Source organism: Phalacrocorax carbo, chromosome Z (assembly GCF_963921805.1).
Source record: "Phalacrocorax carbo chromosome Z, bPhaCar2.1, whole genome shotgun sequence".
NCBI classification, from domain to species: Eukaryota; Metazoa; Chordata; class Aves; order Suliformes; family Phalacrocoracidae; genus Phalacrocorax; species Phalacrocorax carbo.
This window is the reverse complement of record NC_087548.1, coordinates 7801179-7814539: the sequence shown is the minus strand read 5'-3', so window position 1 is coordinate 7814539 and position 13361 is coordinate 7801179. Positions and strand designations below refer to the sequence as shown.

General features: G+C 38.7%; 1 protein-coding gene across 1 annotated transcript in view; it reads left to right on the top strand.

Annotated features, from left to right (window-relative positions):
• Positions 1–13041, top strand: part of PIK3C3 (phosphatidylinositol 3-kinase catalytic subunit type 3) — an 80854-nt gene extending 67813 nt beyond the window's left edge. Inside the window, exons 24-25 of the mRNA XM_064437727.1 lie at positions 6804–6929; positions 12303–13041. Coding sequence (XP_064293797.1) covers positions 6804–6929; positions 12303–12317 — 141 coding nt within the window. The 3' untranslated portion in view covers positions 12318–13041. The remainder of the gene's footprint in view (positions 1–6803; positions 6930–12302) is intronic.
• Positions 13042–13361: the final 320 nt, after the last annotated feature.

Genomic DNA, 13361 nt, shown 5'->3' with positions numbered 1-13361 from the left:
GGAGCTTATGTTGCATAGGCAGATGTTCATCTTTCTGCCCATTTGGGTAATGACACTGCAGCTGCACACCCATCTTTTCTGTTTCTAGGCTGTTGATTTTGCATGTATATTAATTCATTTTGAAATTTTAAAAAAAAAGCCTCAAAATCAATACATGAACTGAGTGTGAGAATGTTCCTGTGCTCCTGTTGCTTTGTAACATGCAGTCTATTTGAGTGGAAGTTTTTGGCCAATATGATGAAATTCTGAGCTGGAACAGTGTCATCTTTGTGTACTGCAGCAGCTGAAACCCTTAATTTCATGGAAGTTCAATTTAGAGATGTTCACTAACATCTTTACTGGCTTCTATTTTAAAAAAAAAACAATTAGAGAAGCCTACACAGGCTTGTTTAGAAACTGCAGTTTGTTCAAACCAAAGCTGTGAAAACAAAAGCTATTGTCGGAATAGTTTTTCAGCTAAAATTGTTCATGCAAATGAAGTATGTAAATAGTTTGTACAGTGAGTTGTTTGGACTGCAAGCAAAAGGGAAAACAGGAAAGTCTTTTGCTGAAAAAGATCAAATGTGTTAAGGGTTAAGCCAAGAACTTAATGCCAATTTCTACTACATGAACACTGAAAGGTGACTGATGGTAACAATTATAAGGCAAAATATTAAAAATATTAATGAAAACCCCCACTAAATATTATTGTTTTCTTTTTTGGCTATCAATTTATTTTCATCTGAGGTTTTAGTAGTTAGGGTGCTTACATCCAACACATATTATGACACAGTGAAACAGGACACTGAAGTTTCTCTTTAAGTAGCTGACTTTGCAATGAGCAATTCCATATTGGAGTGATAAAACTATGTAGCTAGTAGTCATAGAAAAGACAGGCATTCCTGCTTAATGTAGCTGGAAGAATAAATATTAGAGCAGCCATCACTCTTCAGAATGGCTGACTTGCAAATAGTCTGAAAAGTAAATAGAACTGAGAAAGGGTTCTCATATGCGATGTTACCTCAATGTATCACTACCTTCCTCAGTAAGTATGAGAAACACAGGTGCACACATGTTCATGATGTATGGATTTGGATACTGTCCTGAAGTTTATAAAAACTTCCTCAGAATTTATAAAAAGTCCAAATTAACCTTGAGCCTTAAGTACCTAATCCATTTTAGGTAATGTTTTAGCAGTGAGAAGATTCTTGGTAGTAAAAAAGGAAAATTCCTGATTTTAATACAAAGATAATTATGGCCTATACTGTAAAGTAGGTGAAACTTGAGGACAACAACAACAACAAACCCCACAAACAAACCAACAAAACAAAAAATCCATTCTTTGGTGAGAGGAAAAGGGCAATCTTGTGGTTAAGGAGCAAAAAGCATAAGTGAAAGTCTTGGATCTTTGCCATGGAGTGCACATACCTGCAGTAGCACTATTCCCAACTTAGGTTTGTGTGTGATTTCTCAATCCTAAGCCTGTCACACTTCTAAGAATACAAAATACCAAAAGGGAGATGGATAAACCTGGAGCTTCAGTCAACTGAATGAAGACACAGGCCTGCCATTATCTCAGACCTTTAACTGCAATTTTTAGTATGATGTTTAGGGTTTTCTTGAGTATTTCTTCTTCTCTTTATTGCCATTTAGATTTTTATACTGCATGCAGCTCTGTGGGCCAGACTGGAAGTTTTCTATGAAAACAGCTTCATACGACCTGTTTGATACCATTTTGAAAACAGTAGTCTTTTTAGTTCTCCTTGAAGATGCTTCCAGCAAAAATGAAGTGGGAGTTTACCAGCAATTAATACTGCCCATGAGTCTTGTAGATATTATGCTCTTTCCTGCTCAGTTAACTTTACATCTTCGCTTTTTCCAGTGAGATGCCGCATCAGGTGTAAATATACACAAAGTATATACATAAAGGTGTAAATATACATAAAGTTTACAGGTTTAGAAATTTTATCTCTTTAAAACAGTTTTTCTTTGGTGTTTAGCTAGGGTTTTCTTTGGTGGGAAATATCAGTGTTTTCCATTAAATAGTTTAATTTCTACTGCTGTCTTATTTCTCATGATGTTCTGCTTCCCCATAACAACACTTGGGGTATGGGACTTCCTTTACTTACACCAGAGTTTAAGATGTGGGATTGTAGTTAACATTCGCTCTGATCAGGCTATGTTATCATAGGATAAACAGGTGGATAAAGTGACCACTTGGTTTTGAGTTGAAGTGTTTGGTTTGGTTTTGGCAGGTAGAGGAAGAAAGGGAGTTAATTCTACTTTTGAGTGGGGTCTTACAGGGTGTTTGTGTTTCAGTTTTTTTGGGGGGTTTTAGTGGTTTTGTTTGTTTAGCTTTTTCAGCAAAAGTTTAGTCAAAACTGATGCCTGTTTTTGTTATTTCACCCTCCTCTCTCCCCTGTCTTAGTGCCTCCATCCTTACGTTTAAACTATTCTAGAAAGCATAATAATGTATCTGCAAACTGTGGCCAGGCTATAAATGAGTAATTGCAGCTTTAGACCATATTAAAAATGTGCTGTATAAGTTCATCTTTGCATTAAAAAAGGAAGATCCTTCAGTTAATGCTTTAATCTGCAATCTCTCCGTATACTGAGAAATTCTTTGCATGGGGCAGCAGTAATGGAATGTGTGAAGGCCTTTGGTATATGTCAGTTACAGAAAAACAAACACACACCACCAAAACCCCACTGTACCTGTTACTGTATTGTTTTTGCACACTGATGAAAGGTGAGGGAGCTAGTAAGTACCCAGTTCCTCCTCTTGTGTGCTTTTCTGTTGAGTCAGTTTCAGCTGTAGTTGATAAACTGTCATTTAGATGGGATAACCGTGGTGCAAAGTAGTGTTGCTTGAAAGTTCCCATCCTCTGTGTGATTCTGCAGCAATTGATGATCGGCCTTTTTTCTGTTCTCATCAGTTCAGCTCCAAGTAATTTACACTTAAATGCTTCTCCCTTCACTCTCACCCCCTGTATTTTCCTCTGAATTGTCCCTTGTGGTTTATCTTTATGGCCTCTTCCCATTTTGATTTTTCTTTGAAAACTAAGCTCTGTCGTAACTGACAGTAGCTTTCTTACAGGATACTTCAAATTTAACCAAATTATAATAAAATTTCTAGTCATGCAGATTTGTATAACTATGGATTCCTGCTCTTTTATGCTTTATTACTAAGCTATCCACTGTGCGGGGATATAGGAAGTGGACACCTTGGAACCTTGACGTTGAATGTCAGTATATTCATGGACTCTTATTTCTTTATCCAGCCTTTTCATCCTTAAACCTTCAAATTCTGTTGTTGAGACCTGATGTTCAAAAGCAATGTGTGTGTATACTGTGGGGTTTAAAGCTTCCCTTTCTAGAAACAAAACAGAAGTTTAACCAGATTGATCAATTTTGTTTCTTTTCTCTTTGATAAATACTAATGCCTAAATTAACAAGATGCACTTAATTTAAATGCCAAAGTGAGAACTCTTAAGTAATTCAGGTGGGACATTTTTGATGCCTTTATGGCAGCCATTCTTCTTAAGTGTGCAGAATGAGTGTATTCATCAGTATATGACCCTCCCCAAATGCAGTGTTTTCTTCTTTTTACACCATGCAGAAGTGTGTGCCTAACTGCACCTGCTCTGTGAGAAACTACTGGCTTTCAGAATACATGGTTTGCTTTGGAACTCAGAGACTTCAAATAAGAATTACTATTGGTTTTGTTATAAGAACCATAAGTCAGTGTATATTAATCTTGTTGCTGCTGTTGCAGCTCAAGAGGTAATTTGTCATCTTGCCATATTTCTTCTTGGCTAGGTTGCAGTCAGTTTTAATTGCAGTGCTGAAAAACTTTCCCGCATAGATCTAGTGCTCGGCAGCATTTGATCCTGCTGTTAATTGCAAACAGATTTTGAGGTCTAACTGGGTAAATTTCTTTCCACATATATCAGTGTGCCATTCTGCTCCTGGAGAAGGTGGGAAGTAGATTTAAATAGTCAATAATTCCTTAGAATGAAGCTGCAACTTGACATCGCTATCTATAAGACTTTCTGAGAAGTTCTACGAACAAATTAGAAGATCGCTGAAGTGCATGATTACTAGACTTGTGTAGAAGACCATTACAGTAATACTTCTTTTTTTTGAAACTGCAGTTAGCAATTCTCATTACATCACCTTTTCTGTAAGCATGTAAATAGATCTAATAGAAGTCTGTGGTCTAATTTGCGGAGGTATTTAAGCTTTTGCATAATTGCGAACATCTAAATAGTCCATTAAATTCAGTTGGATTCTACTGTGTGCTTCATTGGCTGTCAGACTTCTAATATGTCTTCAGGAGATAATAAATTTGCGTCTCATCATGTTTGTTATGAAGATAAAAGTTAGAAGATATTTCAGGCTAATATTATATAAGTCTTTCCCTGGTACTTGGTTCCTTGAGAGTTTGAACTTCTTTGGCTTAATGTATTCTTTCAACTTCTTACCCTCAAAAAGAAGTTTGTTGAGAAGTTGAGGAAAAACTCACTTTATGCTTGCTTCAGACGTATCAGCCACAGAATTACAGCAGTATTTGGAGTGAAGCAGCATTACTTTCTCATATGGTTTTTATCGTACCACTGAAGGGAACTATTCTTGAACAGGTTGCCTTTGAAAAGAATGCAGAGTAATACTAAAATGAAATCTCTGAGTATCTTCCTGTCGTTAAGAGGGTGGTTCCATATGCAGTATCCTTGGTGCATAGGAAAAATACAAAAAGGGAAGAGAAGGTAGTTATCTCACAAATATTACCTTATCGTTGAAATAATTTGGCTCATATATTTGTCATCACATTAAAAAAATGTGAATGTGTGGAAAATATTCAGGAAAGGCTTGATTCTGTCTTACAGCCAGTTTCCTAAGTCATACCTAGGAGAAGGTTAAGAAGCAACTTACATCATTTGATATTTGCCTGCATGAGAAGGATTTCTGATAGACAGTTTTTAATGTAAAAAGTTTTAATGAGCTCAACTGTTTGAGATTGAAATTGGACAAATTCAGATAACAAATAAGTTACACTTGTTAAATAGGGCAATTAATCATTGAAACAATTTACCTGGTATGTGATACGTTCTGTCTCCATATAAACTCCATAAAATAGATTCCCTCAGATAAACTGGAAGTTACGTGCTTGATGCAAAAATTGTTTGATACAATTTTACCTAGCTCATTATGCACCAGACTGAAATAGATTAATATGGTGGTCTCCACAAGAGCTCGCATCTTTTGACATTTACCTTTATGAGAATAAAGCATGTGATTACGTGGCAGCAGTTACTGTGTAAGTAATGTGAATTTGCTGGGCAATTTTAATATTGTGATCAGCACTACATTGCAAGGTAACCAGTAGTTTTAAACTTTGGGGATAGGATTGATTAGAATGCTGGGATCTTACACTCCTTATTTCTGAGAGCTCATGGACTCACTAGGAGGTCTTAAACAGCACAAATGGTTTCCCAAATTGAGCACCTAAAGTTAGCATTGTTATCCAAAAATATGTGGTGAGTTGTGGGGTTTTTTTAAGAAAGAATCTGAACAATTGCCATTCCTATATTCAGACCTCGCTGCATAGCCAGCACTTCAGAAAACTTAGAAAATATTTTGATATCTGTAGCGCTTCGTCAGATCCATCCATCAGATTGTTCGAGCTCATCCAAAATGCTTATTTATGCATCTGTGTCTCATAAATGTTGTGAGGGATAAGGCATGTCTTCAAAATTTACTTGGCTCCTGTAAAGCAAAATATTTTTCTTTTTTTTTTTCTTCCACCCTGCTAAAGATCTGCTTAAGCTCTTGCCAGTTCTATGTACAGAGGTTTTATGAGTTTTGCCAAAGGAATGTCTGTGGTAACCGTGCTTGTGAGATCTTGCCATCTGGAGCAGTCCTGAACGATTGCCATGGAATTAGCTGGAATTCATAGAAAGGCATCCACTGCACCTTTGTAAATATTCATGGGTTAAGGCTTTGCCAAGGTTGAAATAGGAAAGTAGAGATGTTATTGCTCTATTCTTAATTATAGTGCTTTCAGCTTTTAATTCATGTACAAATTGGAAGTACTAAGCAAAATGCATTATTGGTACAACAGTTAAAATACGTTGCTGTCAAAAGAAAAAAAAATCAGTGTAAGGGGTAGCAGTGTCTCCAACCAACTGAATGGGGATGGTAGAAATGATCAAAGTTAATGAAATTCTCAATTGCCATATAAAGGTCGGTTTTAACAGGGTTGGTTGGCTTGCCCCTTCGTTTGATTCTGTATTCTTGACTTAGTTGTGTTACAGTTCCTGAAAGACAGTTTTATCTGAAAGTAAGCTTAAAATAAGTGAGTGTTTAGATACTTTAAAAATTTGTTAGGATCATCCAGACTGTTCCAACTTTGTATTTAATATGCAAAGCTGTGTATTTTTTCTCAAGTGGCATTTCATTCCTGTTTAGTAAGTGTTGAGTATTTTATCTTCTTCTCATAGCATTTTAGTTCTGTTTAAACTCTTACGTCCAGGCGCTTCTCTTTGACTTTCTGGCCTTGAACTTTGAAATTACTAGTTGGGGGAATGAAGTGCAGGGGGCTGTTTCTAGCTTACTGAAATACTCATTTTTATGAAACAGTTACAAACAGGCATTGTATGTATCGTTGTAAACTTCCAGTTATCCGCTGTAACTATAAGTAAAAGAGAGATTCTGTGCTAAACTTTCATACTGAAATAATTGTCTGCTACTGTATAGTTCAGATAGAATACTGTATGCTTTAACTGTTAAGTTGAATTAAATTGTCATCTCCACCCCTATTCCAGGTGCAGGACAAATTTCGTTTGGACCTGTCTGATGAAGAAGCTGTCCATTATATGCAGAGTCTAATTGATGAAAGTGTCCATGCCCTCTTTGCAGCTGTGGTGGAGCAGATACACAAGTTTGCACAGGTGAGATACCTTCTCGGGGATATCTTGTGAAAGCTGTCTAAGGTGAGAGGTTGTGAGCAGTAAGTTCAAGACTTCACTTCCTTGTTTATGATCGTTTAGTTCATTTTCCAACAAGTTAAAAGTGTGTTCTTGCTGCCAGGACTGAAAAGCAAGCTCTTAGTGTCCTAGAAAATTCTTTAAAGCACTTTAGCAAACATGCTAAGTGGGATGTAGCTCGTTGTATTACCAAGGGGAAGAACTGCCAACTGGAAAGCTGGAGTTCGGGAAGGATCCAGAACTTCCTTAGCTTTCATTCCCAAAGTAAATCAGTGAGGATAAACTTCCTTTCTTTCCTACCTTTGCTAGACTTCCTGAACTGTGCATTGCAGCTAGTTATTTGAATCATTAACAGACAGAGCAGCTGGCACAGCAGGGTGTGCAGAAGGGGCCAGGAACTCTGCTCATAATTGGCATCCGCATCCTCTGCAGTGTTGACAGCATACCACAGAACATGGTCCCCAGCAGCTACCTGAGCAGCTATCCCCTATGTGAGAGGCCCCAGCACAGATGGAATTCCTGAGGGAGAATGCAGTTTTTCAGATCGGGGGCTGTAGGGATGGCTGAGACCTCGTTCTGGGGCAATGGGAGTTGGGGTCCCTGCTTGCAGCAGGTGTGCAGCAGTGGGTTGTCTACATCACCAAGTAAAGGAGCTGTGGGAGGAGGTCAGCAAACTGCACAGTATCGGTGCTGCCAAGAATGAGATTGACCAGATCTTCCCCAGAACCTTGGAGGTAGGAGAGCCTGAACCTCCAGCTGCATTGAAGGAGGAGCAAGAATGCATTGTGCTCGTTGTGTTAGGAGATAAAAGCTTCCAGTATGGTGATGGCTGGAACCATGCAACTTCTGGTATTAGGAGGGATGGCTTCTGTACCTGCAGAATACATTCAAGGTGATGGAGAGCACTCAGCGTGGATTTACAAAAAGGTACTCATGCCGGACCAGCCTGATAGCTGCCTAAGGTAAAATTGCTAGTTCAGTGGACTGGCTGAGAGCTGTAGGTATTCTTTACCTTGACTTTCACAAGGCTTTGACTCTGTCTTCCGTAATACCCTCATAAACAAACCAGAGTAATACAGACTAGAGAAATGGATACTGGCATGGATTGGAAACTGGCCAGTGTGCTGGGATTAGAAGGTTGTGATCAGTGTCACAAACTCCAACTGGAGGCCAGTTGCTAATGGTGTACTCCAAAGGCTGATACTGAGGCCAAAACATCTTCGTTAATGGCCTGGATGATGGGGCGAACTGCACCCTCAGTAAGTTTGCAGACAATGCCAAACTGGGAGGGGTAGCTGATACACCAGAATTGTTTGCTGCCATTCACAGGGACGTTGACAGGCTGGGGAAACGACCATACCTGATGAAGTTCACCAGAGGGAAATGCCAAGTACTGCACCTGGTGCAGACTAACCCCATGCACCAGCATGGGCAAGGAGGGCACGTGGTGAGGTGGGAAGCAGCTTTTCAGAGAAACCTGTGAAGGTTCTGGTGGACGAGTTGCACATGACGCAGCAGCGTGATCTTGTGGCGAAGAAGGGTCACCAGCTTAGCTGACCACATTAGGCAGTGTTGCTGGCAGGTGGGGGGAGGTTGATCCTTCCCTTCTGCTGAGTGCTATGTGAGATGCACCTGGAGTGCAGTGTCCTTTTTGGGCTCCCTGGTACAGGAGAGACATGGGCATGCTGGAGCGAGTCCAGCAAAGGGCTGCAAAGGTAATTAAGCACTTGGAGCAACTGTCATACAAGAAGGTGAGAGGGCTGGGACTGTTCAGCCTGGAGAAGAGAAGGCTCAGGGGCATCTCTTCAGTGCATATAAATACTTGATGGAAAGGAGTAAAGAAGATGGAGTCAGACTGTTGTCAGTGGTACCCAGTGGCAGGACAAGAGACAGTGGTCACAAACTGAAAGACAGGAAACTTCATCTAAACATCAAGAACGGTTTTTTTTACTGTGAGAGTAACCAGACACTGGGACAGGTTTCCCAGAAAGGCAGCAATCCCCATCTGTGGAGATACTTAAAATCCAACAGCACAGTGTCCTGAGCAACTGGTTGTTTTTTATCCTGCTTGAGCAGCAGGGTTGGACTAAATGATCTCCAGAGGTCCCATCCACCCTCACGTACTATCTGGTTCTTGCTAATGGTGTTGGGTGGCGATAGATTATTGTCTTCGCTATTTTTATTAAAATTTACCCTTGCTGTACTATGCAGAATGAGATGTTTAACCACATGTATGTGTGCTGTCTTACTAAAAGCCACAGTAAGACAAGAAAATGTTTAATCTCATGTTGAGTAAAACTGTATTCACAAAAGCATTTCTTCTTTGAATTTACAATGTTTTTTTCCTTAGAGCCATCTGACATATTTAGTTTGTGTTTATCAGGGACTTAAGATATTACACTGTTTCCCTTAAGTATTAGACTCCTGACAAGAAATGTAATTGAGAGGAAAAATGAAACTGATCTGAAAAGCCAGTCGGTATCCCAGGTTTTTTTTTATTGATTCTTTCTTCAAAAGACTGATCAAATTCTGCCAGAAACTAGGGAGAACTATTCTTATGGCTATCCATTTTGCTAAAGGTATTCCAACTAACTCATTGTTTCCTGCAAACCTAATTTTTATTTTGAAGAATTGCACTATAATGCAGGGTAAGAAGCAAAAATGTCATTTCCATCTGCATATATATTTAATAAAGGTGATCTCTTACATGATGCGAAAAACAGGAGTGTCATATGAAAATGTCGCAAAATTTGTTGTCATTCATTATGGATTACTTTGATCATAGGATGGAGGATGGTGATTTCATAAGACAAAGTGAAAAAACACCTAGCATCTACCTTGGGGGTTCCAAAAAAAAAAAAAAAAAAGAAAAAGCCATTAAAAGATTCAAGATTAAAATTTTAAGTGCCTCCAATATGTGTGTAGACCTTTCAATCACATACTGACAGTCACCTTTTTTTAAGACATGTTTTTTTACTTCATCGGTTTTAGGTGACTGCCAGACTCTCCCAGATAATTTTTATTGCATTTGTGAAGCTATATTAGTAAGTCAGAGTTTACAGGTTCAATTTAGGTGACCTTTTCTTTTTCCATTCAGACTTGTTCTTGCTTGACCTTTCTTCAGCACTTACAACTGCTTTTAAAATCACAGGGCATATTTGTTCAAAATATTTAAAAGTACCCAAGGATTTGAACCCCGGGCTTCTGGCTCCCAGGGTTGGTGTTCTAAGCAACGGGCTGACACATACAGCAGGAGGCACAGATTGCATCTTCCATTCCCATTTTGGGAGTTAAAAAGCAAGCCCCCCATGTGCATTGCACTCTGGGTACCAGATAAGCAGATGTGACAGCCACTAATGCAGGACTGCTCCCGTTGTCTCACTTCGGGGTTTTTACCTCTCCGGCTGGCTGATGATGGGTTCCAGCGTGGAGATTTTTGGGCTGTTTTTCCTGAGGCCCCTGAGCTCTCTTCATGCACTGCTGCAGCTAGCTACGTATGTGCTTTATCTTTCCTTTCTGCTTTTGGGATTGGCTGGCTGCCTAAAATGAAAACAGTCACGTGTTACTCTGTAAGTGTTTAAGGCATCTCTTGGCTCCATGTGATGTAAGATTGATTCTTCCTCTAGTTTTGGAGTTGAGAGTAGTGCTTTCATTCATGTTGTGTAAATAATTACACTTGCAGGCTTCCCCCTGCAAGAATACTGGACGCTTTTAAGTATGAGGAAGAGACAAAAAGAATAGTCACATATTAAATAGCAGTTACAAGTCTTAGGAATCTGAGCTCTATTTATATATTTTTCAAAAAAAAAAAACTTACCCAAAAAATCCCTGAAAATAAAATGTAATGAATATCTATTCTTTTTATATTACAAGTGAGGTATGACAATTTTTACTGATATTTAGTACTTCATTCGTCAAAATCATTATCTTGCCTTTTTGTCTGAGGCAGTCTTAAGAATTTGCTGCTAGCCTTCACAGAGTCTGTAAATTGTTGAACAAATGAACAATTAATGCATCATTGAACTTGCTGTAAAGGGGTCCTACTGCACAATGGCCAGTTGAAGCTTTCAATGTGTTCATGTATAATGCTGCATTGAATTTCCAGTAGCCTTGCTCTTAATAGTAATATGTATAAAGAAAAAAAAAAAAACTTACACAGGTATTATGACACAGGCTTAAGCAGCAGATTTTAGCCTAATGCCACGCACTTTTTCGATGTAAATGCCCTTCAGCTTATTTTCTTGTTTATCGATAGATACTTATTTTCTTACTACCTCCAAAATAGGCCAACAAGGAATCTGTGCTGTCTGCTGCAGCAGTTAAGAGCTTTTTAATAAGGTTGGTTATTACAGTACCTGTTGTGTATCAGCTCTCTGTGTCACTCAGCGGTAAGTAAAGCTCTTGGATAAAGCAATCTAGATACTTTGGCTTCAGCTTGGTATTGTTCTATTGTAATAATACTGTAAATTGAGTTCAGCTCAAAGCTGTGTTATGAAGCCTTTAGTTTAGTTTGTAATGCATCTCATCTATTAACAAATATTTTACAGACCTTTTTAAGTAGTACTTGTCTTAACAGTTATCAGAAAACTGTTGTCTCAAAAGTAAACAAATTTCATATTTAGAGTAAATTAATGGTGTTGTACAATAGTGATCAAGAGGAGAAAAAGTACCTACTAATTTTAGTTGATACTAATGAAGACTGGATAGCCATTTCTGTCTGGAGAGTCATTTTCATTTTAGCAGCATTATTTATTTCTGCAGAGGAAGGAAACAATCTCCAGTTGAAGTGACTAATTTCACATTTTATTTCCCTTATAAATTTATGGGTCAAGTAAGTTGCATTCAGGGCTCATGTTAAGCAGTGATTAAAAAAGTAAAAGCCTGGGGGATGAGAAGCGTCCCACCTAAAAGGTAGCTGTACAGTTTGGGGTTGTACTAATGGTTGGCTGCTCTCTGTTCAGGAATAAACTCAAACTGAGCTGTAAGTGTTAAGTGGCTCTAGGATATCTCCAAGCTGTGGTCCCAGTGCCACTGCATCCCAGAATGCAGCTGTAGTTCCTCTCCCTCAAGACAGGGCTTCTGTTTTCCTCCTGTTGGATGCCAAAATAAAATAGGGAACATCTACCAGCAGGGCTGTGTACATTGGATTAAACCATTTGTCAAGGGGCAGATTTGGTTTCCATGCTGTTTGTTCTCCTGCAGGGTTGTGAAAACCGCCTGCCTTTAGGCATTTATCATATTTTTAACAGCACAGTTCAACTTCGGCATAAGTTCTGTTCTTTGAGAGTAAACCAAGTTGGATAAATGCTGTGCTGTGTGTGTTTTTGTTTCTTTTAGTACTGGAGAAAATAAGTCTTTTGCCTGCCTGCCTTGGAAACAAGTAAATGTTCAAGAAAGAAACTTTCTCAAGCCCTTGTGGACTTCACGCAACAATTTTGGAAGGCAAAAGCTATGGGTTTGGCAGTACGGAGAATTGAGAGCTCAAGAAGTAGAGAACCTTTTTGAGAGTCCATTCGCTGAAGGCTGTTCTATCCTTGGGGCTTAGATGCTGTAACATTTCTTTCCAGTGAAAATATTTGAGGCTCAAAGTTTTGTAAGCAACTTACTCTCAAGCCAAAGATAACTGAAGGAGGGTGGATTTGATGGTAAATTCTTGTACCTGTTAATATATTTTCTTATTTAGCAAAAGAAATCGTTGCTATGCTGAGCATGAATATGTATTAAGTTACAACAGCGAGGCTACAGTTCCTTGGTGCAGAAAAAAAACACAAAATTATGGTCATCTCTTCCCACCAGCGTTGTTTTTTGAGTAAGTTTGAAATGCAATTTGTATGTCCTTTATTCCCCACCTTGGGCAATGGTATCATTTAGAAAGGAAAATAATTTCTTACCCGCTTACAATAATATCTTCAAGTGCTGATCAGTTAGCCAGCTGACAGCTGCCAGTTAAGCCATCACTAACAGGCTCAGCAACTGGAACGCACAGTGAGCAGTTCAGTATTTCACACTTTAACTCGAAAGGTTTTCTGTATGGTGATAATATATTCTTCAATCTAATAAACTCTCTGTTCTTGCAGTCTTGAGGTGTTGTTTTGTCTTTTTAATCTTACCTGCCGAGACATGGCATGCTAGAGGATTATCTTCATACCTCTCAGCTTTTTGCAAGGATTTTCACTCCTCAGTTCACTTGATGCAGGAATAAGGCCACTCATAAAATGACTTTTGTGCCACATGTTGAGTTCATAATGAATCTGTTTTGAATGATCAACACAATGTAATTAGCTCTTCATAAACGTGTGGATCTCTTCAAAGGTGCCCTTATACTACTGTATTTTTTTGATAATAATTTAAGTCAAAGAAATCCTTCCCAATTATAAAGATAAGGAGGACTGATTT